Source organism: Ascaphus truei, chromosome 19, assembly GCF_040206685.1.
Source record: "Ascaphus truei isolate aAscTru1 chromosome 19, aAscTru1.hap1, whole genome shotgun sequence".
Lineage (NCBI taxonomy): Eukaryota > Metazoa > Chordata > Amphibia > Anura > Ascaphidae > Ascaphus > Ascaphus truei.
The window spans coordinates 15410179-15434437 of NC_134501.1; the positions used below are offsets into that span (position 1 = coordinate 15410179).

Sequence of the window (24259 nt, forward strand, 5' to 3'; positions counted from 1 at the left end):
GATTGATACTGCTGATACATTTACACTATGCGGTTGTTTAGGGTTCTCATGGAAAATACATGGTCGCCTGAATGCAGTTAGGCTGCGCTTACAGTGCCGCCGACGGCGACAGCAACACGACGTAATGGCAAAACAAATGCATTGCCGCTGTCGCGTGCGTTTATAGTAAGCGCGACGCGACGGACGACGGATTGGTCGCGATCGCTGAAAGTCATCTCTATTTGATTTTCCAGCGACCTTCGCGGCGCCGGCGCTATAAGTGCAGCCTTACAGGGAAAAGTGAACCATGTTGTGTCTGTAGATAACATATACAGACGGCGTCATTGTTCCCTCAGATAACATAATGTTGCGATATATTGCAGAATGCCACAGTGTGTCCAAGGATGGCACAGATCCCCAGCAAAAAGAACAATGCAAACCTGCCACATCTGCATGCAATATATGGGGGAAAGAGCAGAAAAGGGGTTCTGGGCCATTGTTATTATCTGCTGGAAATGCCTATAAAAAAGATTTATTTTTTAAAATTAAACTTTAATTTCTTAGCTATTTCTGATAGTTCCTTTGCATTTTATTCCTAAAACTAATTGCACAATACAGACTCATGGCAATATAGACAAAAGTGTCATCTAAAAGAGTAACCTTCCAAACAAGTAGTCAAGTGGTTAGCATTTATTCGGCCAACATTTAAGGTCCAAACTTGAGAAACGTCTGCCGTGTTGGACGGATCAATAAATGCTAGCGACTTGACTTCATCTTTGATTACACTTATGGAGTATCACCATTGAGTTTCAAGCACCCGCAAGTATTTTGATTGTTCCTGAGTGCACCTATATTCTCATTAATATATACAAATCTCAGTCATATGCCTGCACTCGGATATCCCATATTACACCACCAGATACAGTAATGTTATAAAGGAGATGATATGAATTTGCACAAGAAGAACGGTTACTAGAAAAGAGTATCAATTGCTATCAGCTTATAAAAGACGAAGCAAAGTCTAGTTGTGTTAGTTAAATATTTCTATGTGGACGTGATCAATCTTATCATTATTACTTACTGAAGGCATATGAGGTCTTATTTGTGGTTTGCACGGTACAACTGGAGCAAAGGTTTGTAACCTGGACAGATTACAGTATAACATAGGCATTTACAGGTTGGATTAGGAGTAATTATACAGCACTAATTATTCTACCACATTTCCTCGTATACTGCTGCTCACTATGGCAAAGCTTTATTCACTACTTGAAACATAACCAAAGGGTTGTCATTCTATTTATCAAAGTCTCCCAGTTGCAAAATTGGTTAAAAAAAAAAAAAAAGCACAATATTTATCAAAGAAAAACACATTCTCACTAAAAGCTTTTGGGGTTATGTCGTTCATTAAATTGACGCTGTCGTATGCACCAATCTTACAATTTAAAACAACATGGTTAATTTAGCAATGTAGCAAAAAGCCACTTGAGATCTCCATCTGCATACATGTTACAATGGATTCCAATGGGCAGACAATGAGGAGATAGATATTCAGGCAGCATTCACTGAGAAGAGATATCCAGGCAGGTCTTTGTAATGGCCCGTGGACTATATCCGGCTACTGAAGTACTTTAGTGTGGCCCTCAGATTGTCTCATGATGGACCCCTCGGTGTAGCCCTTGCACTGTCTATCGTGGTGTGGATCTCGGTGTGGCCCTCAGACTGTCTGTCTCGTGATGGATCTCAGTTTGGCCCTCGCACTGTCTGTCTTGTGATGGATCTCAGTGTGGCCCTCAGATGGCCATCTCGTGATGGATCTCAGTGTGGCCCTCGCACTGTCTGTCTTGTGATGGATCTCAGTGTGGCCCTCAGACTGTCTGTCTTGTGATGGATGTCGGTGTGGCCCTCGTACTGTCTGTCTTGTGATGGATCTTGGTGTGGCCCTCGTACGGTCTGTCTCGTGAAGAATCTCGGTGTGGCCCTCGAACTGTCTGTCTTGTGATGGATCTCGGTGTGGCCCTCGCACTATCTGTCTTGTGATGGATCTCGGTGTGGCCCTCGCACTGTCTGTCTTGTGATGGATCTCGGTGTGGCCCTCGCACTATCTGTCTTGTGATGGATCTCGGTGTGGCCCTCGCACTATCTGTCTTGTGATGGATCTCGGTGTGGCCCTCGCACTGTCTGTCTTGTGATGGATCTCGGTGTGGCCCTCACACTGTCTGTCTTGTGATGGATCTCGGTGTGGCCCTCGCACTGTCTGTCTTGTGATGGATCTCGCTGTGGCCCTCGGACTGTCTGTCTTGTGATGGATCTCGGTGTGGCCCTCAGACTGTCTCATGATGGACCCCTCGGTGTAGCCCTTGCACTGTCTATCGTGGTGTGGATCTCGGTGTGGCCCTCAGACTGTCTGTCTCGTGATGGATCTCAGTTTGGCCCTCGCACTGTCTGTCTTGTGATGGATCTCAGTGTGGCCCTCAGATGGCCATCTCGTGATGGATCTCAGTGTGGCCCTCGCACTGTCTGTCTTGTGATGGATCTCAGTGTGGCCCTCAGACTGTCTGTCTTGTGATGGATGTCGGTGTGGCCATCGTACGGTCTGTCTCGTGAAGCATCTCGGTGTGGCCCTCGAACTGTCTGTCTTGTGATGGATCTCGGTGTGGCCCTCGCACTATCTGTCTTGTGATGGATCTCGGTGTGGCCCTCGCACTGTCTGTCTTGTGATGGATCTCGGTGTGGCCCTCGCACTATCTGTCTTGTGATGGATCTCGGTGTGGCCCTCGTACTGTCTGTCTTGTGGTGGATCTCAGTGTGGCCCTCACACTGTCTGTCTTGTGATGGATCTCGGTGTGGCCCTCGCACTGTCTGTCTTGTGATGGATCTCGCTGTGGCCCTCGGACTGTCTGTCTTGTGATGGATCTCGGTGTGGCCCTCAGACTGTCTGTCTTGTGATGGATCTCGGTGAGGCCCTCAGACTGTCTGTCTTGTGATGGATCTCAGTGTGGCCCTTGCACTGTCTGTCTTGTGATGGATCTCAGTGTGGCCCTCGCACTGTCTGTCTTGTGATGGATCTCAGTGTGGCCCTTGCACTGTCTGTCTTGTGATGGATCTCGGTGTGGTCATCATACTGTCTGTCTCGTGGAGAATCTCGGTGTGGCCCTCGCACTGTCTGTCTTGTGATGGATCTCGGTGTGGCCCTCGCACTATCTGTCTTGTGATGGATCTCAGTGTGGCCCTCGTACTGTCTGTCTTGTGATGGATCTCGGTGTGGTCCTCAGACTGTCTGTCTTGTGATGGATCTCGGTGTGGCCCTCGCACTATCTGTCTTGTGATGGATCTCAGTGTGGCCCTCGTACTGTCTGTCTTGTGATGGATCTCGGTGTGGCCCTCGCACTGTCTGTCTTGTGATGGATCTCAGTGTGGCCCTCGTACTGTCTGTCTTGTGATGGATCTCGGTGTGGCCCTCGCACTGTCTGTCTTGTGATGGATCTCAGTGTGGCCCTCAGACTGTCTGTCTTGTGATGGATCTCATTGTGGCCCTCGTACTGTCTGTCTTGTGATGGATCTTGGTGTGGCCCTCGGACTGTCTGTCTTGTGATGGATCTTGGTGTGGCCCTCGGACTGTCTGTCTTGTGATGGATCTCGGTGTGGCCCTCGGACTGTCTGTCTCTGCTAATGTCACTGCAGATTCTCAGGCTGCTAAATTCACTTTTTTTCACACTAAAATAGTAAAATGCACTATAAAAGTTTGGTTGTATTTATGTATAAAATGTTTTACCCGGAAGTAATACATTGAGAGTTACTTCTCGTTATCAAGTGTGTGCTGGGCACAGAGTTATAATGGCAATACATTGTTGCACGCTATATTTACAGACATTTCAGGGACAGTTAGAGATAATATATGATATGGGCGTATTTAACAGTTGCAGACAAGATTAAAATGTGAGACAGCTGAAGTCTTGAAAGAACTTAAACTGGAAGCGGCTTTGAGAGTCCCTGAAGTGATTACAATATATGGTACAAATGTTTTCAATGCTTACAAAATGTTGAAGTATTGTCTTTTATTGGATATGTATAATAGTTACAATATGTTACTGACCCTTTGATGTGTTTATAATCTGGCCCTTTGCAAAATCCCTTGAGGAGCAATATGCAATATGGGAAACTATCTGTTCAAAGCTGGCGACAGACTTACAGCTGAACCCCATTATAACACGGTCCACAGGGTCCACCCGATCCGACCGCGTTATAAACGGGATCGCGATAAAAAAAGGCTGCCACGATCAGTGACGCTTTATATTTTTATACCACCTGGCTCCATGGGCAGTGCGCTGCTTTCTCCCTTTTTGTTGCTCTTTGGATTTCTATCAGCGGCTGGACACGCCACTACATAATATATGAGGCTCTAGGAGTGGGTAAGATCCATTGAAGAAATGAAGATATTATTATTCAGGATTTACTGCAAGATATTGTGAGGATACAGCAAGGTGAACACATCATTTTTGACAGTTTCCTTCAGGAGAATTGGGAATCGCTATACATTGGTCACTCACTTAATAGTATACCCACTCCATTTAAGAGTTGTATTCATAGGATTCATTCATTGAGGATTTCTATTTTATTCTGGAACTATTAGAGCACCCACTATCTTCATATTTTGAAGTGGGTGTATATATAAATATATATATATTAGAAAAAAGAAACATACAGCACAATCACACAGGGATATCTAACCAATTATTACCACATATAGATATAGTAGGGGGTATTTAACCCTTACAATCTACCTGTCCCTGTCTCTGTCTGCTGCCAATTAGGTCTACAGCTCCACAAGCTTGTAAAGGAAAGATACCAGAAGAATGACCTAGGCACACGGGGAGACAAAAGAGAGAAAAAAACATAGGGTAGTATGTCTTAGAAGTTTAACCAATAAATGGTAAGATATGCACTCACAGCGTGTTGAATTAATTCAGGCGTTTTATCCACCCTGGGATCTGGAACTCTGTCAGTATATTAGGAACGTCTTTGAATCTGTGTCCTTGGATCCTACGACACTTCTTTTCAGCCAAGTCTCCTCCTCATGGGCGGTGATGTATATATAGGGAGAGGCAAAGGACACACAGGATAGTGTAACACAGTTTTAATCATAAAAAAATAAATGAATCACAATAAGTAAAAAACTCACACTTTGTGAGCTCTTTAAAAACAATTGAGAATTTCAGAGTCTCTCACACTCATATGAAATAGCGATTCCCAGCTGGGCTTATAGCAGTCACTGATGACATATAGGTATTCCTATACACCTGAGTTGTTATCCTGGTGTATGGTATTGTGCAGAAATACTGTTCAATAGCTGCGATACTCTCAGTACTAATAAGACCTAGTGCAGTTCTCTTATGGTGAGTCCTATTCAGGTTTCTCACCGCACTTTCAGTACTCCTGGTACTCACGGTACTTGCGAGACTTTAAAGTCCTAGTATTTTGTTTCCACACACGGCGTGTGTCACTGCCACAGCTCTCCAGCTCTCCAGCATTCAGCAACCGGTTCCTCCGTCCTCTATGCTCCTCCGGTACCTCCGTCAGATGTGGTGAGGTCACTGAGCTTTCGCGTGAGCTCTGCACTCCCACGTGGGGCGTCACTGACGAAGCCGCAAGGAGAAACGTGTAGGGCGTGGACTATACAGTGTTTAGTGGCACATTAGTGGATGGTAGTGTTAAGAGCTACACGTTTTTTTAAACGTTTTTTAAACATTTTTTAAACTATTTTTGGTATACTATTGAGTGCTCACGCGAAAGCTCAGTGACGTCACCACGTCTGACGGAGGTACCGGAAGACACAAAGAAGTGTCGTAGGATCCAAGGACACAGATTCAAAGACGTTCCTAATATACTGACAGAGTTCCAGATCCCAGGGTGGATAAAACGCCTGAATTAATTCAACACGCTGTGAGTGCATATCTTACCATTTATTGGTTAAACTTCTAAGACATATTACCCTATGTTTTTATCTCTCTTTTGTCTCCCCGTGCGCCTAGGTCATTCTTCTGATATATATATATATATATATATATATATATATATATATATATATATATATATATATATATATATATATATATATATAATCTTCAGCTCTTGTCTCCCCACTGCTGGTTGAAGCCTCTCCAATGATCTCTCAGGTACTGCGGTTGCAGCCTCTTTTCTACGTCGCTCCAACACATTTCCTGATTTCATCCTCCCATCTTACTTTGGGTTGTCGTTTTGGTCTTTTAATCTCTCTTGGAAACCAGTCAAGTACTATCTTTGTCCATCGATGGTCATTTGCGTCTTGTGATATGTCTGGCCCGCCAACATTTTAATTTTTTCACCCTTGTGATGATGTCACAGACTTTTGTTTTTGTTTCGAACCCATTCATTCTTTTCCTGGTCTCTTGGGTAATACCCAGCATGCATCTCTCCATACTTCTTTGAATAGTCTGAAGCTTCTGAATTATCTTTGAATTTAGAGTCCATGGTTCACATCCATTACAGTACAATGAGATAACTCACATATGTTTCATTTTTTAAAGCTTTTCTAACGTTAGAAAATATATTTTGTGTAATGGTGTACAGTCTAACTCTGCACTGTTGTGTATTGCAGTATATTGGGGTATCAGTGTGACACCTCTAGCTGAGTGTCTAATGAGCCACTACTGGGAAGTGTTAAATTGTAGGCAACAGCTCAGAAACACAATATCTACCTATCTAAATACGTAGCAAGCCAACACATATCTTATCACACACTACCAATTAAGATCCCATCTAAATTGTACCAATTAGACATACAGTAAAAAAAAAATGTTGTAATAGCAAAAATGTTGAAAGTGATTATAAGAGATTACAATGCCATAAATGTTGAAATAACAGTAAAAGTTGTTGCTGATGCAATTACATTTCATTGTACAGAATCTCAATTTAATGGTTAACACCTTTGTCAATTTTCTCTCAGAATGAGAAAAGTGAACTGCTAGTTCTTGGGGATTTCAACTACAATTGGCTGGACCCGAAACACAACAAAATCCAGATACAACTTAAGTCACTTAACCTAACGCAACTAATTTCCTAACCCACACGGACAAACCTGAAATCTCACAACCATTCCTTGCTAGATTGGATTCTCTCCTCTAATCCCAGCAGAATCCAGTCCTCTGGCATCCATCGTGACATTTTCAGTGACCATGCAATAGTGTACTGTATAAGGACCACCCCAATCAAGCCCTAAAGTTCTCCTCACTAGAACATTTAGAAACCTTCTGTGGGTTACAACTGACCTTATAGCGCTCTACCATCTTAGGGATGCCTTGTGGAAAAGTTACAAAGTAACTGGCACTACCAAGGATCTTAATAAGTACAGATGCCTGCGGAACATGTGCACAAGGCAAACAAGGCATGCAAAAGCACAATATTACTCTGACAGTCTTCGCTAGAATACACCAACCCCAGCTAACTTCTGGAAGGTTATCAACAATATATTCCAGCCTTCTAGCCATCAACAACTATGTAATATCATTAAGGAGGATATTACTCTGACAAATTCCACTGACATTGCAAATTTATTCAATGAATACTTTGTGGGGTGTGCTACGAACTGATTAGCAAAGCGCAACTGAAAACACCAACATGAACCTCATTCTGGGATTACCCCTATAGTCCCACCCTCTCCCAACACTGCTCGCAATTTTCAATTTGTCCCAGTATCTGAAGAGGAGATTACAGAAGCGCTCCTCAAACTAAAACTAAGCTGCCAATGTGGACCTGACACTGCAATCTAAGTTCCTAAGACTTGGTGCCCCAGCCATTGCCAAACCGATTTGCTTCCCTAGTCAACTCTTTCTGTCTGCAGGCCATATCCCTAAAACCTGGAAAACTGCTAGAGTTGTCCCAATCTTCAAAAGTGGGGACAAAAACACTGTCTCAAACTACAGGACAATCTCTCTTCTCCCAATACTATCCAAAGTCATGGAAAAATGTGTTCACTCCCAAATAAGCGACTTCTATACAAAGACAAATTTCCCTAGCCAATTCCAATCTGGCTTTCACCCCAAACACTCCACGGCAACTACCCTCCTAAAAGTTTACAATGAGATCCAGTGTGGAATGGAACTGGGACAATACTGATGCAATATTCCTAGATTTTGCAAAGGCTTTTGATTACTGTTGATCATGTTATCTTGCTAAACAAACTCCAGTGCTCTGGAATAGGGAAGCATGCTTTAAACTGGTATCATTCCTACCTATAAGGTAGATCCCAACTTGTGTCCATCTCAGGCTCTAATTCCAACCCCTTGGATATCACCTGTGGTGTCCCGCAAGGCTGTGTTCTGGGGCCCCTACTCTTCTCAGTGTTCATCAATGATCTTCCCACAACTTGTAAGGGGGCATCAGTACACATGCATGCAGATGACACAATCTTATATGCACACAGCCCTAACCCTCTCCGACCTTGAACACATACTTCAATCTGACTTTTTGAGACTTGAAAATTGGATTTCCCAAAACAAATTGTTTTTAAACACTGACAAGACTGTAACAATGGTATTTGGGACCAAGGCTACATTTTTAAAGCTTCCAATGACTGAGCTCCAGATCAGAACCAACGCTAATACCATCCTAGCCCCTGTTACTAGTTTCAAATACTTGGGCATATGGTTTGACGCCCATTTAACATTTGGGATGCAAATTGATACCATGACATCCAAATCCTATGCCAAACTAGGTGTACTTTATAGGAACAAATCCTCCCTACGTCTGCTGGTCAGAAAGTGTATCGCACAGCAGATGCTAATGCCAATTATAGACTATGGGGACATAGTATATGTACGACACCCCAAACCCACCTTGGCAAACTTGATACCCTCCACAATTCAATATGCCGCTTTGTCCTCCAATGGAACTTCAACACACATCACTGTGAAATGCTCAAAGAACTAGATTGGTCATCACTTGAGACTAGGCGCAAAGTTCATCTCTCCTGTCTTGCCTTCAAATACTTTCTGGACTAGCTACCCGTCTACCTGAACAAGCTCCTCACCCCTACCACACGCAGCACTTATCTTCTGAGATCTGACTCCAAAAGACTGTTCATGGTCCCAAGGTTCAACAAAGTATCCGGTCGCTCCTCCTTCTCTTACCATGCAGCTCACAACTGGAACATTCTACCGGAGACTCTCCCAGCCGCCACCAGTCTAAGTTCTTTCAAAACTAAAGCTGTCTCACATTTTAATCTGATCTATAACTGTTATATACGCCTATAACATATGATCTCTTACTGTGCATGGAATGTTTTGTATATAATATATAACCTTGCTCACTTAATGTGACCATGTATCTGTCATCATAACTCCATGCCCAGGACATACTTGAAAACGAGAGGTAACTCTCACTGTATTACTTCCTGGTAAAACATTTGATAAATAAATAAGCAATACATTTCAACGTGATGCCACAGTTTGGTAACCTCATCCACACCCAGAGTAATTGCTGTTAGGAACTGCAATAGAAAACAGAACTAATATAATACTAAACAGTTTTTTTCTTGTTAACTCATAGGTTAATTTTTTTTTTGGTAACATATTTTGGCAAAAAAATGAGGAGCCAACTAGCATGCCAAGGTTTAACCCCAAACGGCATAATCCTAATTCACTAATTGTATGGGGGTCATTTGTGAAAGTTTCCATAGCTGCAAAACTAGGGGAAGATAAGCAGTTGCCTTCCCTTGGATTCCTTTTATAAATAACCCCATAAGCAACATGAAATATGTGATTGTTCTACAATATTAGTCAGGTCAGCAGGACATCAGCATGTTTGGTTAGAATATCTGCTGTAGCTTATGAAATGTTAGTGCACTTGGATTGGTTGATATATAAAACCTGTATATCAATGTAGGAACAGTTGCTGACATCAGCAGAGACAGCAAAAGCAAAGTGGGTGGTATGAAGATCTGCAGTACCAGCGGCACTATATAATGACAGACAGTCCAAGATTGGGAAATTAAAATAGGTACACTTTATTTCCTCAGTGATTGCAGGATACAGGCGCTTACATGCACGCACGCACGCACGCACGCACGCACGCACCCACCTACAATGATGTCACTGTAAAAAATACGAATATATATTACAGTATATACAAAGATCGTTCCAAGAATAAAAGACTTTGTATTTGTGGGTTTATTTGTATATACTAATATTTACTTAAAGTAGAAGTAGTGATACATTTTCTATAGCACGCTGATCATTTGCCAAATCAATCATTGAACAGCTGTGATTAGCTGAAGGCTCCGAGCTTCAACCAATGGCAGACAGGCGGTGAAGCGCTACTCGTCTCTTGCGCAAGGGCAGAAATAAGTACAATAGATGCACTGAGTTTTAAAGAAGCAGTCCAAGCTGCCGTTTTTTATTTAATATTTTTCCCCTTTTAACATCAATGCAATCCACACAATGATAAGTAATTAGCTAAGTTGCCGATCGATCCGTTCTCCTGTGATCGATCAGCGAAGATTCGGCTCAGGGGGTTCACTAAATGGCTGTCAGTGCAGCAGAAGAGGACCAAAGATGCAAAGTTGTGTGGGCCAGGGAGGCACTAGATACAATTGGTGCACTGCTAAAGAGAGGGATGTGACAGAACCTGGTTCAGATGAGGAAGGGGATGTGACTTTGTAAATGGTTGCTATAGAAACAAAAATGCTTGTTAGATTATAATACATTAAATATGTTTTTCAGAGTGGTTTAAAAAAAATTGCTACAAGTATTTTCGCATAGTACAGAACTCATTTATTTTAAAAAAACACACACACGTAGGATATTACTAGTCTGCAGCTTGAATAGGTACAGGACACAAAACTCAGACAGAGTACCTGCTAAGTAGGCACAGTTGGAGGGTATGTAATGATGTTGAGCATTTCTACATGCTTGTAGCGCCAACGACTCTGTTGCCTTACAAGAAATAAAAGATACATCCGTTCCGGGCCCTACGGTTGCAAGGCCAGGCTACCGTAGGCGGAGGATCCGTTTCAATCTCGCAGGTACTGTTCTCAATAGCAAGAAGGTTTCATCCTTTTAAAGACAGGCTCAAACTCTTTGCGACCTTATTTTCCAAAGGTTTAGTCAAGATTTGTGCTATAAGACCATAATTAAGGAGGCGTTTCCCTAAATATTCTACTTTGTATGAAAGAATAGAAATGCAGATTTCTATATTAGAGTATCCTTAGTAATTATAATCTGTCCCCTAAATCACCATCTTTACATTTGAGTTGCTGCGTCCAGCACCAGAGGCTAAGTTCTGTTTAATTACAATCCTGCCTCATTCTGCTAAATAAAGGTTCTTTTGCTCCCATAGTCAGGAATCTGTTTGTTACGAAAGCAATACATCACCAATTCCCTGTTATTCCAAATTCACCAAACACATTATATGGCCAGGAAAACAAACAGGAGAAAAGTGAACTTTATCTCCTATTGCCAGCTGCAGAGGAAGAAGAATGAATCCTTATCTTCTCCCTCCTGCACAATGTTTTATGGTAATTATAGATGGGCAGGCCATCTGAACAATGGTTTCTTTCAACTCCAGTGGTCGTTCCTTCTTAGTGATGTCCAGTATTGTGTAATCTAAAGCATAATAACTCCAGTGATTTAGCATCCTCTACTTTCACATTTGTATGGTTTGGCCAGAACACAATGGGTGGAAGGATAGGTGATATATTGAGTGACATCCCCCATCACTGCGATAGAGAGACGAGGGACACTGGTTGCAGGCGTCATTTGAGAGGGACATCTTGAACATACCACTTCTGGATGCCTTGATCAGAATGTGGCTCCGAATTATAGCCCTGTGTTCTCTTGCTTCTTTCATTCAGGCGGATTCCACACCTTGCTCTGAGTATCAAGTATCCTTCAACCATTCGTGTTATGAGGTTGTCAAACTTGAGCGCTCCTTCCACAGTGCCCAGAGCTGGTGTGAGAGGGGAGGTGGACATCTGGTCTTCATTGATGATCAGGGAACTCAGGAGTTTTTAGGGAAACATTTATCTGAGGACAGAGATTGGTGGATTGGACTAACCCACAGCTTGCTGCCCACCAACGAGTCAAATGAAGGTAAATTATATATTTATACATCTTGTGTTTGTGGTGTAAAGATTATATATCTAATCAAACATGGAATGAAGCTGCCTAACCACTTACCAGCAGTGAGTGAGTGAATTTAATGAGGGTCTATAGCAGGGATTGCCAACTCCAGTCCTCAGTGCCACAATTAGGTCTGGTTTTCTGGATATCCCTGCTTCAGCACAGGCGATGCAGTCTTCGACTGAGCCACTGATTGAGCCACCTGTGCTGATGCAGGGATATCCCAAAAACCTTACCTGTTGGTGGCCCTTGAGGACTGGAGTTGCCCACCCCTAGGGGTTATCCATTACTGCAGATTTGGCACAATCGCATGGAAACTCCCATTGATTTGAACAGGTAATTATGTGCAGTATTACCCGATTGGCACTATCGGACTTTCATGAATAACCCCCTAAATAAAATGTGTTGAGGTTGCCCCTACGTGTAATGTAAGACACTTGTTAATATGGTGTCTTAGTTATATTCAATGCAGAGCGTTAATCAGAGGAGTTTACACTAATCTAGATTTGGTGAAGAATTTTGAAGGTGAGAAAAGGGGAAAATGTGTGAGGCGCAGAATTGAATACACACAAAATATGTTACATGTGTATGATAATTTCTATTGATCTTTTCTATAACCAACACTCCAAAATAAAGCTTATTGAGCTCTCTCACTTCCAGTAGTACTTACAAATCTGTGTGTTTACAAGGATTACTAAGGGCTCATCGAGTTTAGTGTGCTGGATAAGGCGTCTCTTGTTTTCTTCTTAAGTGACTTACATTTTGAAGCATTCTTAAGTGACTTACATTTTGAAGCATAAGCAGTACTAATTATTTATGTAACCTCTCTCCATGTCACACACTGCTACGGTGTAAACTAAAGCGGTACAAAAAAAATGGCTTGATATATTGATGACATTCAAGATAAAAATGCCTCTCAATGTGTGAATTTTGTATGAATCAGGAAAGGAATGTGCTACTCCGGATGTGCAGCTAGACCGATCACTAGCTACACTCAACTAGAAACCAAAAACATCAGAATTGGAATCAATTCTTCTTACTCACACAACGCAAATTTGGTAAATTAAGTATTTTTTATATGGGACATGACAAAATAGCGTCTTCTTAACCCTCTTTATCCCAGAAGGTTGAGCAACGCATTGCAAAACAATGGCAGCTAAGGGGTTAAAACATTATTGTGTCCTTTTCCATATAAAATATTGTTTTGTTTTCTGGGGTTTAACAATCTTTTTTTAATCTGTTAAAATGTTGTCAGTATTAATGACGTAGAAATGACCAAACTGAAGCAGATGTAAAAACCAAACATTGTATCGACCAGGATCTCTGACTTGGCTGGATAACTCCAATGTAAGCTACACAAACTGGCTGACTGATGGCCCCGCTGCTATTCGTGGGAAGTGTGGCTACCTAGTGAGAGAGTCTGGCTACCACTGGGGCACAAGTGAAAACTGCAGCCAGGAATTCTACTTCGTTTGTCAATTTGGTGAGTTAAACAATTTAAAAAATCCATTATAAATGTGAGGTGTGTGTTAATAATAATAATACTGTAGCATGTTCTTGTATAGCGCTGCTAGTTTTACGTAGCGCTTTACAGAGACATTATGCAGGCACAGGTCCCTGCCCCGTGGAGCTTACAATCTACGGTTTTGGTGCCTGAGGCACAGGGAGATAAAGTGACTTGCCCAAGGTCACAAGGAGCTGACACTGGGAATTGAACCAGGCTCCCCTGAGCTGCTCCTCCCGTGTTAACACTTTGTTGCTCAGAGTGATTTCTATTTATTAAAGAACTTCAGTTTAACACAAGGTATGCTTCCTTATTATGGTATCAGTATATAATACAGAGTGTTGTATCTTTCCTTATTTATATGGCTTTTACCTAACGGAGGAATTAATTAATCAGCGACTTACTAAGCAAACTCTTCATGGCATTTTTGTTTACCGTAGCTCAGAAAATATTATATGGCGTCAATATTCCTTAAAAATAGAAAAATGCTGGAGCATTCCACCATGAAGCGTGTGATAAGAATGTATAAATGAATGGTATTTCTAATAAATAAATAAAAAGATAAATAAATAAAAAGATATATATATATACAGTATATATATATATATATATATATATATATATATATATATATATATATATATATATATATATATATATATATATGTGCTGCGAGCATTAGCTTAAGGGTTCCATGTAGAAATGGATTTCAGGCAAAAGGTGACACATTGTGTGCTCCTTTGCATGTCATTTCCCAGAATCCCTTGCTGCAGTGGAAGCACTGTATGCTAGGTGAAAATGGCGACAAGCAGGGTTGCAGACCTGTCTTAGACATGGGAATGTGCTCACAAGTGATATTTTCATTTGCTATATATATCAAGAAAAGAAAGCGCACGCTCCTTGTATAAAATCAATGTGACAATTTAATTAACTGGACAAATCTAAAATCATCTCCCTCACAAACGCTAAATGATTTTGCGCATGTATGAGTGAAACTCAAACTCTGTCACCGCAACAATGATATTGATAATCGTCGTGCTCCGGGGCGCCGACCGTGTTTCCGGAAACCGGAACTGGTAGTAGCACCTTTGAGTCTTGTCCTCAGGCAACTGGAGACACATGGAATACGGTACCCTTTCTATTTGTGCTTTTCTCGCACTTCCGGCGTGAAGACGCAGTGACGTCTCTTGGCGTGTGTGATGACTTCATTATTTAATTAGTATATGGTTAACAGCAATTGATTCATTGTATACACCTCACACATTGCATTACTGGTTTACTCCACTATTAATAAAGTTTTTGATGTTTATAGGTCATTTGACATACTGTACATCAAACATATATTTCCACATTGCATATTGGGCGCTGTCCATCTAATATATATATATATATATATATATATATATATATATATATATATATATATATATATATGTATATATACACACACACACACACATACTATATATATTAAGCACACTGGACAATATACACGGTAGAAAATAAATATATATACAGAAATATACTTTTTTTTTTAAGCAGGTATCTGAGACTGAAGCATTAGAACAAGTTTGTTTCTACATTGTAGAGTCCGGTCATACTATAGCCTGTGATAACTACAATGCCACAGTGCAGTGTGGGTCAGGGGAAGTGGTCCAGATCAGCGACAGCTTCTACGGCCGTAAGAACCGCCACTACTGCACCCAGGAGACCCCACCGCAGACCCCACCGCAGACCCCACCGCAGACCCCGAGCAGCTGCAGCGAGATTAATGTGAAGGACCAAGTAGCAGGTAAAATAGTGACTATTATCTCCCATGGTAGGTGCATAGTGTTATCTATAAAGAGATGGGCAAATAAAACATGACCAAGCTCTTAGTGATTAACTTCTTCTTGTACGTGTTTAATAAAGACCACTACTCATTTATTTAAACCCTATGTATTCAGTCATTTCTATTTGAACGGAAAAATAAAGTATCTTAAAATGGGCTTTTGGTCTTTTTTTTTTTAACTGAAATATAACATAAATGTGGTCAAAAGATGTGTACGTTGTTTCACAGATTTAGGATCTCTTAAAATCAGCCACAACAATGGCTCTGTGTCCGCTGATCCCTAATAATCAGAACGCCCTTGAAAATAGGATGTGCTGTTCATAGATACACATTTACTAAGTGTTACAGGTAGCCCAGATAGCTATTACTAAGTGATAGAGGTAGCACAGGTAGCTATTACTAAGTGTTACAAGTAGCCCAGATAGCTATTACCAAGTGATAGAGGTGGCACAGGTAGCTATTACCAAGTGATAGAGGTGGCACAGGTAGCTATTACCAAGTGATAGAGGTGGCACAGGTAGCTATTACTAAGTGATACAGGTAGCACAGATAGCTATTACTAAGTGATAGAGGTAGCACAGGTAGCTACTGGTATTACTAAGTGATAGAGGTGGCACAGGTACAGCTATTACTAAGTGTTACAGGTAGCACAGGTACAGCTATTACTAAGTGATAGAGGTGGCACAGGTAGCTATTACTAAGTGATAGAGGTGGCACAGGTAGCTATTACTAAGTGTTACAGGTAGCACAGATAACTATTACTAAGTGATAGAGGTGGCACAGATAGCTATTACTAAGTGATAGAGGTGGCACAGGTAGCTATTATTAAGTATTACAGGTAGCACAGGTACAGCTATTACTAAGTGATAGAGGTGGCACAGGTAGCTATTACTAAGTGTTACAGGTACTGTAGCACAGGTAGCTATTACTAAGTGATAGAGGTGGCACAGGTAGCTATTACTAAGTGATAGCAGTAGCACAGGTAGCTATTACTAAGTGATAGAGGTAGCACAGGTAGCTATTACTAAGTGATAGAGGTAGCACAGGTAGCTATTACTAAGTGATAGATGTAGCACAGATAGCTATTACCAAGTGATAGAGGTAGCACAGGTAGCTATTACTAAGTGTTACAAGTAGCCCAGATAGCTATTACCAAGTGATAGAGGTGGCACAGGTAGCTATTACCAAGTGATAGAGGTGGCACAGGTAGCTATTACCAAGTGATAGAGGTGGCACAGGTAGCTATTACCAAGTGATAGAGGTGGCACAGGTAGCTATTACCAAGTGATAGAGGTGGCACAGGTAGCTATTACCAAGTGATAGAGGTGGCACAGGTAGCTATTACTAAGTGATACAGGTAGCACAGATAACTATTACTAAGTGATAGAGGTGGCACAGGTAGCTATTACTAAGTGATAGCAGTAGCACAGGTAGCTATTACTAAGTGATAGAGGTGGCACAGGTACAGCTATTACTAAGTGTTACAGGTAGCACAGGTACAGCTATTACTAAGTGATAGAGGTGGCACATGTAGCTATTACTAAGTGATAGAGGTGGCACAGGTAGCTATTACTAAGTGATAGAGGTGGCACAGGTAGCTATTATTAAGTGTTACATGTAGCACAGGTACAGCTATTACTAAGTGATAGAGGTGGCACAGATAGCTATTACTAAGTGATAGAGGTGGCACAGGTAGCTATTATTAAGTATTACAGGTAGCACAGGTACAGCTATTACTAAGTGATAGAGGTGGCACAGGTAGCTATTACTAAGTGTTACAGGTAGCACAGGTAGCTATTACTAAGTGATAGAGGTGGCACAGGTAGCTATTACTAAGTGATAGCAGTAGCACAGGTAGCTATTACTAAGTGATAGAGGTAGCACAGGTAGCTATTACTAAGTGATAGAGGTAGCACAGGTAGCTATTACTAAGTGATAGAGGTGGCACAGGTAGCTATTACTAAGTGATAGCGGTGGCACAGGTAGCTATTACTAAGTGATACAGGTAGCCCAGATAGCTATTACCAAGTGATAGAGGTGGCACAGGTAGCTATTACTAAGTGATACAGGTAGCCCAGATAGCTATTACTAAGTGATAGAGGTGGCACAGGTAGCTATTACTAAGTGATAGAGGTGGCACAGATAGCTATTACTAAGTGATAGAGGTAGCACAGGTAGCTATTACTAAGTGATAGAGGTGGCACAGGTACAGCTATTACTAAGTGATAGAGGTGGCACAGGTAGCTATTACTAAGTGATAGAGGTGGCACAGGTACAGCTATTACTAAGTGATAGAGGTAGACCAGATAGCTATTACTAAGTGATAAAGGTGGCACAGGTACAGCTATTACTAAGTGATAGAGGTGGCACAGGTACAGCTATTACTAAGTGATAGAGGTGGCCAGGTAGCTATTACTAAGTGATAGAGGTAACACAGGTAGCTATTACTAAGTGATAGAGGTGGCACAGGTACAGCTATTACTAAGTGATAGAGGTGGCACAGGTAGCTATTACTAAGTGATAGAGGTGGCACAGGTAGCTATTACTAAGTGATAGAGGTGGCACAGGTAGCTATTACTAAGTGATAGAGGTAGCACAGATAGCTATTACTAAGTGATAGAGGTAGCACAGGTAGCTATTACTAAGTGATAGAGGTGGCACAGGTAGCTATTACTAAGTGATAGAGGTGGCACAGGTAGCTATTACTAAGTGTTACAGGTAGCACAGGTACAGCTATTACTAAGTGATAGAGGTGGCACAGGTAGCTATTACTAAGTGATAGAGGTGGCACAGATAGCTATTACTAAGTGATAGAGGTGGCACAGATAGCTATTACTAAGTGTTACAGGTAGCACAGGTACAGCTATTACTAAGTGATAGAGGTGGCACAGGTAGCTATTACTAAGTGATAGAGGTGGCACAGGTAGCTATTACTAAGTGATAGAGGTGGCACAGATAGATATTACCAATTGATAGAGGTGGCACAGGTAGCTATTACTAAGTGTTACAAGTAGCCCAGATAGCTATTACTAAGTGATAGAGGTAGCACAGATAGCTATTACTAAGTGACAGAGGTAGCAGCTCTGTAATGAGGATCCCCATAACAATGACACCCTGATTGTCCCCAAGGTCAATGTCACGGGCTCCAGGCTTGTCAGGTTGCAACAGATGCTGCGTTATTTGGAGATCCGTGTCCAGTTTCTGGCAGTTACCTGTCTATTACTTATACCTGCATGGAAGGTAAGTGGCATCTTACTCCCAAACTGCCCTGGGGTTCACAAGGGGATAAGTACGTACAAAACCAAAAAGCCTATGTCTACTAAGTAGTGCTTTTCCATGGTAGCGGAAGACACCTTACTGTTCATTCAAGGTGTCTTTTGCCAGAGGTGTCTCATGGATTAGCACAGCTTAGTAAACATGCCCCACTTCCCTATTACCAGCATTCCTATTGTTTTCATTAGTGGTCAAAGATAAATCACTATTTTACAAAATCTGCATTTTTATACTTATGGAAAAGGTACTTATCTCATATTCCTCAGGCATCACATCCCTGCCCAGTGAAAGCGGGTCTCACGTTTGTTAATCTTGGTAGGGGGCTTCCCTGTCAAATAAAAGCCTTTTAGAAAACTCAAGTCCCCGTATGGTACCTCTGTGTCCTGACATTGGGCTAATGTTCCTTTCTTGTGTGATGCTGTCCAGGTTTACAGCTTGATTTGGTGGAGAAGTGTCTGGTGTTTGAAAATGTAACGCTCACTTTGAAATGGCTCCTATCGCCTTACACTGGGAATCTGTCCTGTATAATAAGCACTGGAGATGGACATACTATCGACCCCTATCAGCCTCAAAAGTAAGTTACAACTACAGTGTAAAGGTTAAAGTGCAGGACAAAAACGTCATGGAAATCAGTGCGAATGAAAGACATTTTATTCTCCTCTCACATTCATGCTACAGCTCAACCCCGTTATAGCGCGATCCGTTACAACGCAAATCCGCTTATAACGCGATGCAAGTTTGGCTCCCAATTTTCATATTTATGAATACTTTACAACACGATTATTGGTATCTTAAATACTTTATTATACAATGCATACAATTGTACATTATTTGTAACGCGATCCGCTTATAACGCGATGTGATTCTTTGGAAACCAAGCACAGCGATATAAGGGGGTTCAGCTGTATCACTAAAACCTGTCGATTTATTCTCAATAACGTTGCAAAGATAAGCCCTTTCCTCTGTCACTCAGCTGCTCAAATAGTAACGCAGGCCCTCATTCTCTCCCGCATTGATTACTGCAAGCTCCTGCTGTTCGGCCTTCCTAACACTCGCCTGTCTCCCCAATAATCTATCCTAAACGCTGCTGCCAGAATCACCTTACTCTCCCCTAAATCTGTCTCAACATCTTTCCTGCTGAATTCCCTCTCCTGGCTTCCGATCAAATCCCGTATTAATTCTCCTTCTCTTTTTCAAGGCTATATACTCCCCTGCCCCTCCTTACATTTCAGCCTTTTATACCCCAACTTGCTTCTTACGTTTTGCTCAAGGATGTTTTCGGTCTCCCTCTTTGGTATCTAAAGCCCTCTTTACTTTCTCACTTACTGCCCGCACCTCTGTAATGCCCCAACCCTCAGTATCCGCCAAGCACCTTCTCTCTCCACCTTCACAGGCGCTAACTCATAATTCACCTATGTAACGTAGCATTTCAGTAGGTCCAAAATACTAACCCTAATCCTTCCATACGCACTTACCAAAACACCTTGCTACTGTCTCTGTAAGTTCTCCCTACATACCACCTCACCAACTTGAATTGTAAGCTCTTCCGGGCAGGGACTCTATTTCCTAATCTTTCATTTTGTTTGAAGTGTTTATTTCCATCATATATTGCATCTCCAGTTATTTTGTTACGGCTATTACTGCTGGAAAGCGTTATGTACACAGCGCTAAACTACAACATACATACAACTCAATAGATCTGCTTATTTGCACCCTAGTGTAACCACAATGTCTTCAATGCCATGTCTCCAACTATCAAATGCGGACATTTTAGACTCTGTGATGATGTTAAAACTCCTGCTTTGGGTTTAAGAGATTGGGATAGACAAACCTTCATGTGACATGCTAATGAGTGTTTACTTTCATTACAATACCAAACCACAAATCCATGTAATATTAGCCCCGATCTCCGCTAATTATACATTGGCTGTTTTACAGTTTGTCCAGCAGTATCACGCACAGCTTCACATCGCCTGGGGAATTTGCTGTCTTTGTGGAATGTTCAACCAGTGAATGGCACGTTACAGCTCAGAAAGCTATCACTGTGGAAGAACTTGGGGGTAACGTCAGTGTTACCGGGTGTTACAGCAAGTATGAATCCAAGGATGGGACCTGTAGAACTTTGTATGGAGAGACCTTGTGGATACAGGTAGAATTAAGTGAAGGTGAGAGACAAGCTGCATGTGAGCAAAACTCACGTAAATACAGCTCAACCCCCTTATAACACTGTGCTTGGGGTCCAAAGAATCACATCGCGTTATAAGCGGATCACGTTAGAAATAATGTACAATTGTATGCATTGTACAATAAAGTATTTAAAATACCAATAATCGTGTTGTAAAGTATTCATAAATACAAAAATTGGGAGCCACGCTTACATCGCGTTATAAGCGGATCCGCGTTGTAACGGATCGCGTTATAACGGGGTGGAGCTGTAGCATCATTATAATGTGCAATGACAGCAAAATTAACTAGATCTAGTATTCCTATTCTTTTAGCTTTTTTTTTTTTTTTAACATTCGGTGACCTTGTTTTGAATAGGAGAAACCAGAATATCAATGCCAGTCATTTATCTAATACTTATTTTGTAGTCAGAAGGTTATTTTCAACTCAGCTATTAGAATTTTGCAGGAAGGTGGAGTCCATGTTTAAGTAAGGCTGCATAAACCCCTGAGATGGCTTGTCGACTGAATTTGGGGCTTCTTTCCAATTTAATAGCTCTAGTCCAAACTATCACCTGTGAGTGGAGATGCGCAAATGTGTCAAAATTCCATTTGTGCAAATTTTCAATGTTCTTTGCAAATATTCAGATATTCTCCTATTTTCAAATATTTGAACTTCATCGACGAAGACTGGTGGAAAAAAATGCAATTTTTTGTGGCAAATTGGAATTTTGGAAAAACCCATTCCCATCTCCCCCTGTGAGATATTTGTTGACCAAAGAATACTACATATGAAATCAAACCGTGAATGGCTTTCCACCATTATAACCTATTAACTAGATTTTAACGAAATTTCTAGGGCTACTTTACGTTGAACCAGGTGTCTGTTTATAACGTTTATAATGTGTCCTTCTGTTTCTGTTGCAGGCACAGACCGCGACTTCTCCTATTATTTATTAGCAGATAACATAACTTTGACTGAATCCCAGGCAAAGCACAATTTGACCCTGAATACCACATCACAACACTTAATCGGTCCAGGAGTTCACCAGCTGCAGATAATGGCATCCAACAACAGAACAACATCCAAAGTCACCGGCGCCATCACTATTCATTTAGTGGAGCCAGTTTCTGGTTTACGGGCGGTGCTCTCCCCCACCACATTGGAGGCTGGCAAAGAGCTACAGATAAATGTGACTGTCGCTCACGGGACACCGGTTGAGCTGAATTTTGAAATCAGAGGTTCCAGTGAAACCTTCAATCACACAAGGGAGAACCCATCAGGACAGCCAACCGTATATAACATCCCCGTTGACCGGAAAGGTATATTATACACATGCTGTATCTCTCTGTAATCTTATCCGCTTTTGATATTAAATTATCGTTAATCAGAGATGAATAAGGGAATTTGTTATTGGTTGAGGATGTAAAACACTAAATGAATTACACTCAAAAACTGAAAAAAATATATAATGAATATATAATTTTAAACGTTACCCTTTTGGGGTAGTCTGCTGTAAGTCGTCGCCATTAACGGTGCATACATGTGGTTGGAGATGGTTTGATACAAATACAATATGTGACATACTGTATTTTTGTGTCATCTTGCCAGTTTCAGGGAACTTTTTGGTCACAGTTGTTGCTGGAAATGTTTTCTCGAACATGAGCCTGGACATTGGAAACATCACAGTACTGAGCAGCGTCTCTCAACGTACAGGTAATGAGTATAATATTTATTAAAGCATCGGCTCCACTGTGCTACGTAACATACAGAGCCAAAGAAATGATATCAATTGCAGAAACTCTGAGAACTAAAAGATTACCAAGATTACAGGGACTTGTTTGGACTTTTCTAAGTTATCTATACGTTTGTTTTCGGCATGATACATTTTTTCTTACACATATTCTCTTATTACATAGTGAACCAAGACAGGTATGGCATAAATGATGAAGACTCCAAGGTGAGTGTTGTACCTGGGGGTTGGAGTTTGTTTTTCTGCTTCTGATCTGTTGGCCAATAAAACAGGTTAAATATGAAATAGCTTTTCCATAATAACACAAAATGCAATTCAGTCCAGTTCATATTCCTTGGCCAAGTAAGGTGATGTGTTTTGCGACTAATCACGTCACAAAAATGACAATAAAGAAAATACTGCTATTTGGGAATATGGAACCATTGTTGAATATTGCAAATGTAACAAATTATAGCTCTGCGTGTAGACATTGCTTGCTCTATATACAAGGGGGTGCCCACATGTAGAGATGGACGAACCAGTCCAAATCCATCTCAAGTTTTCCATTCAAAATCCGTTCCGCGGTGTAAAATCCGCAGATGGATTGTTCCAATTTCAATCTGTGCGGATTAATCCAAAACCGCCATCGGATACAATCCGCCTGTGATTTTAAGGATCCAATCTGCGAATTCAGCAACCCGCGGACGGTTTGCTGACTCCGCGAATTGGATTGTTAATATCCGTCGGCGGATTGCGGATGGATTGTCGATGGAAAAAAAAAAAAAATCCGCAAAAGGCGAATCGCCATTTTTGAGACTGATCTGCAGAAATCCGCGGACTAACGGAACCAGCCGATCCGTTGCGGATCCAAATACGCAAAAAAAAACAAATCGCCCATCTATACTCATGTCTATTTGTCATAGTTTCTAGCGACAACCAAACATAAAATTAAATCCACAGTAAAGTCAGAACCATGATCTCTACACAGAAGTGTTTAAATTGAGGCTGCCCTGTTAGGTAATCTATATACAGGGCCGCTTTATACATTAGGCCGGCTCAGCACAGTGCCTCAGGCCTACGAACCTTTTAGGGCCTACAATATTTCACTTGAAAAAATACCTAAACAAACAAAATCACAAAATAAGAGATAACAGCCAATTTTAATTTAAAATGCCTTCGAAGTATGGATACCTTTAAATATCGAAACAAAAGTATCGATGCCAAATATCGCTAGTGTCGAAAGAAACAAGCAAACGATGAAATTAGTATAAAAATGAGTAAAAATATCGGACACGCAGGCCTCTAGAAATAAAATTGCCTAGGGCCTACAAAGGTCTTAAAACGGCCCTGTGTATATACGTATGTATAATGTATATCTGCGATGCTACTGTTCTCTATCTAATAGTATTATGTCTGCAGGGTGTTAAGGGAAAACAGAAAATACAAATTGAGCCCCGGAGACACGTGACGCCTTTCACCAACATTACCCTGCGTTGGCCTGGCACCCCGAACCCTAATATTACCTGGTCATGTGGTAAGAATTTCCCCTGTTGGCAGTGTGAAGGGCCGGAGGCTTTCTGTACAATCTCGATATTTAAAAAAAGATTTCAACATCAATAAATTAC

At 41.4% G+C, this 24259-nt stretch overlaps 1 protein-coding gene across 1 annotated transcript in view; it reads left to right on the forward strand.

Annotated features, from left to right (window-relative positions):
- Positions 1 to 11815: 11815 nt before the first annotated feature.
- LOC142469937 (polycystin-1-like protein 2) overlaps positions 11816 to 24259 on the forward strand; it is a 62289-nt gene continuing 49845 nt past the window's right edge. Inside the window, exons 1-10 of the mRNA XM_075576725.1 lie at positions 11816 to 12101; positions 13450 to 13614; positions 15224 to 15427; positions 18596 to 18706; positions 19166 to 19313; positions 20678 to 20904; positions 21829 to 22224; positions 22514 to 22618; positions 22822 to 22862; positions 24054 to 24168. Coding sequence (XP_075432840.1) covers positions 11816 to 12101; positions 13450 to 13614; positions 15224 to 15427; positions 18596 to 18706; positions 19166 to 19313; positions 20678 to 20904; positions 21829 to 22224; positions 22514 to 22618; positions 22822 to 22862; positions 24054 to 24168 — 1798 coding nt within the window. The remainder of the gene's footprint in view (positions 12102 to 13449; positions 13615 to 15223; positions 15428 to 18595; positions 18707 to 19165; positions 19314 to 20677; positions 20905 to 21828; positions 22225 to 22513; positions 22619 to 22821; positions 22863 to 24053; positions 24169 to 24259) is intronic.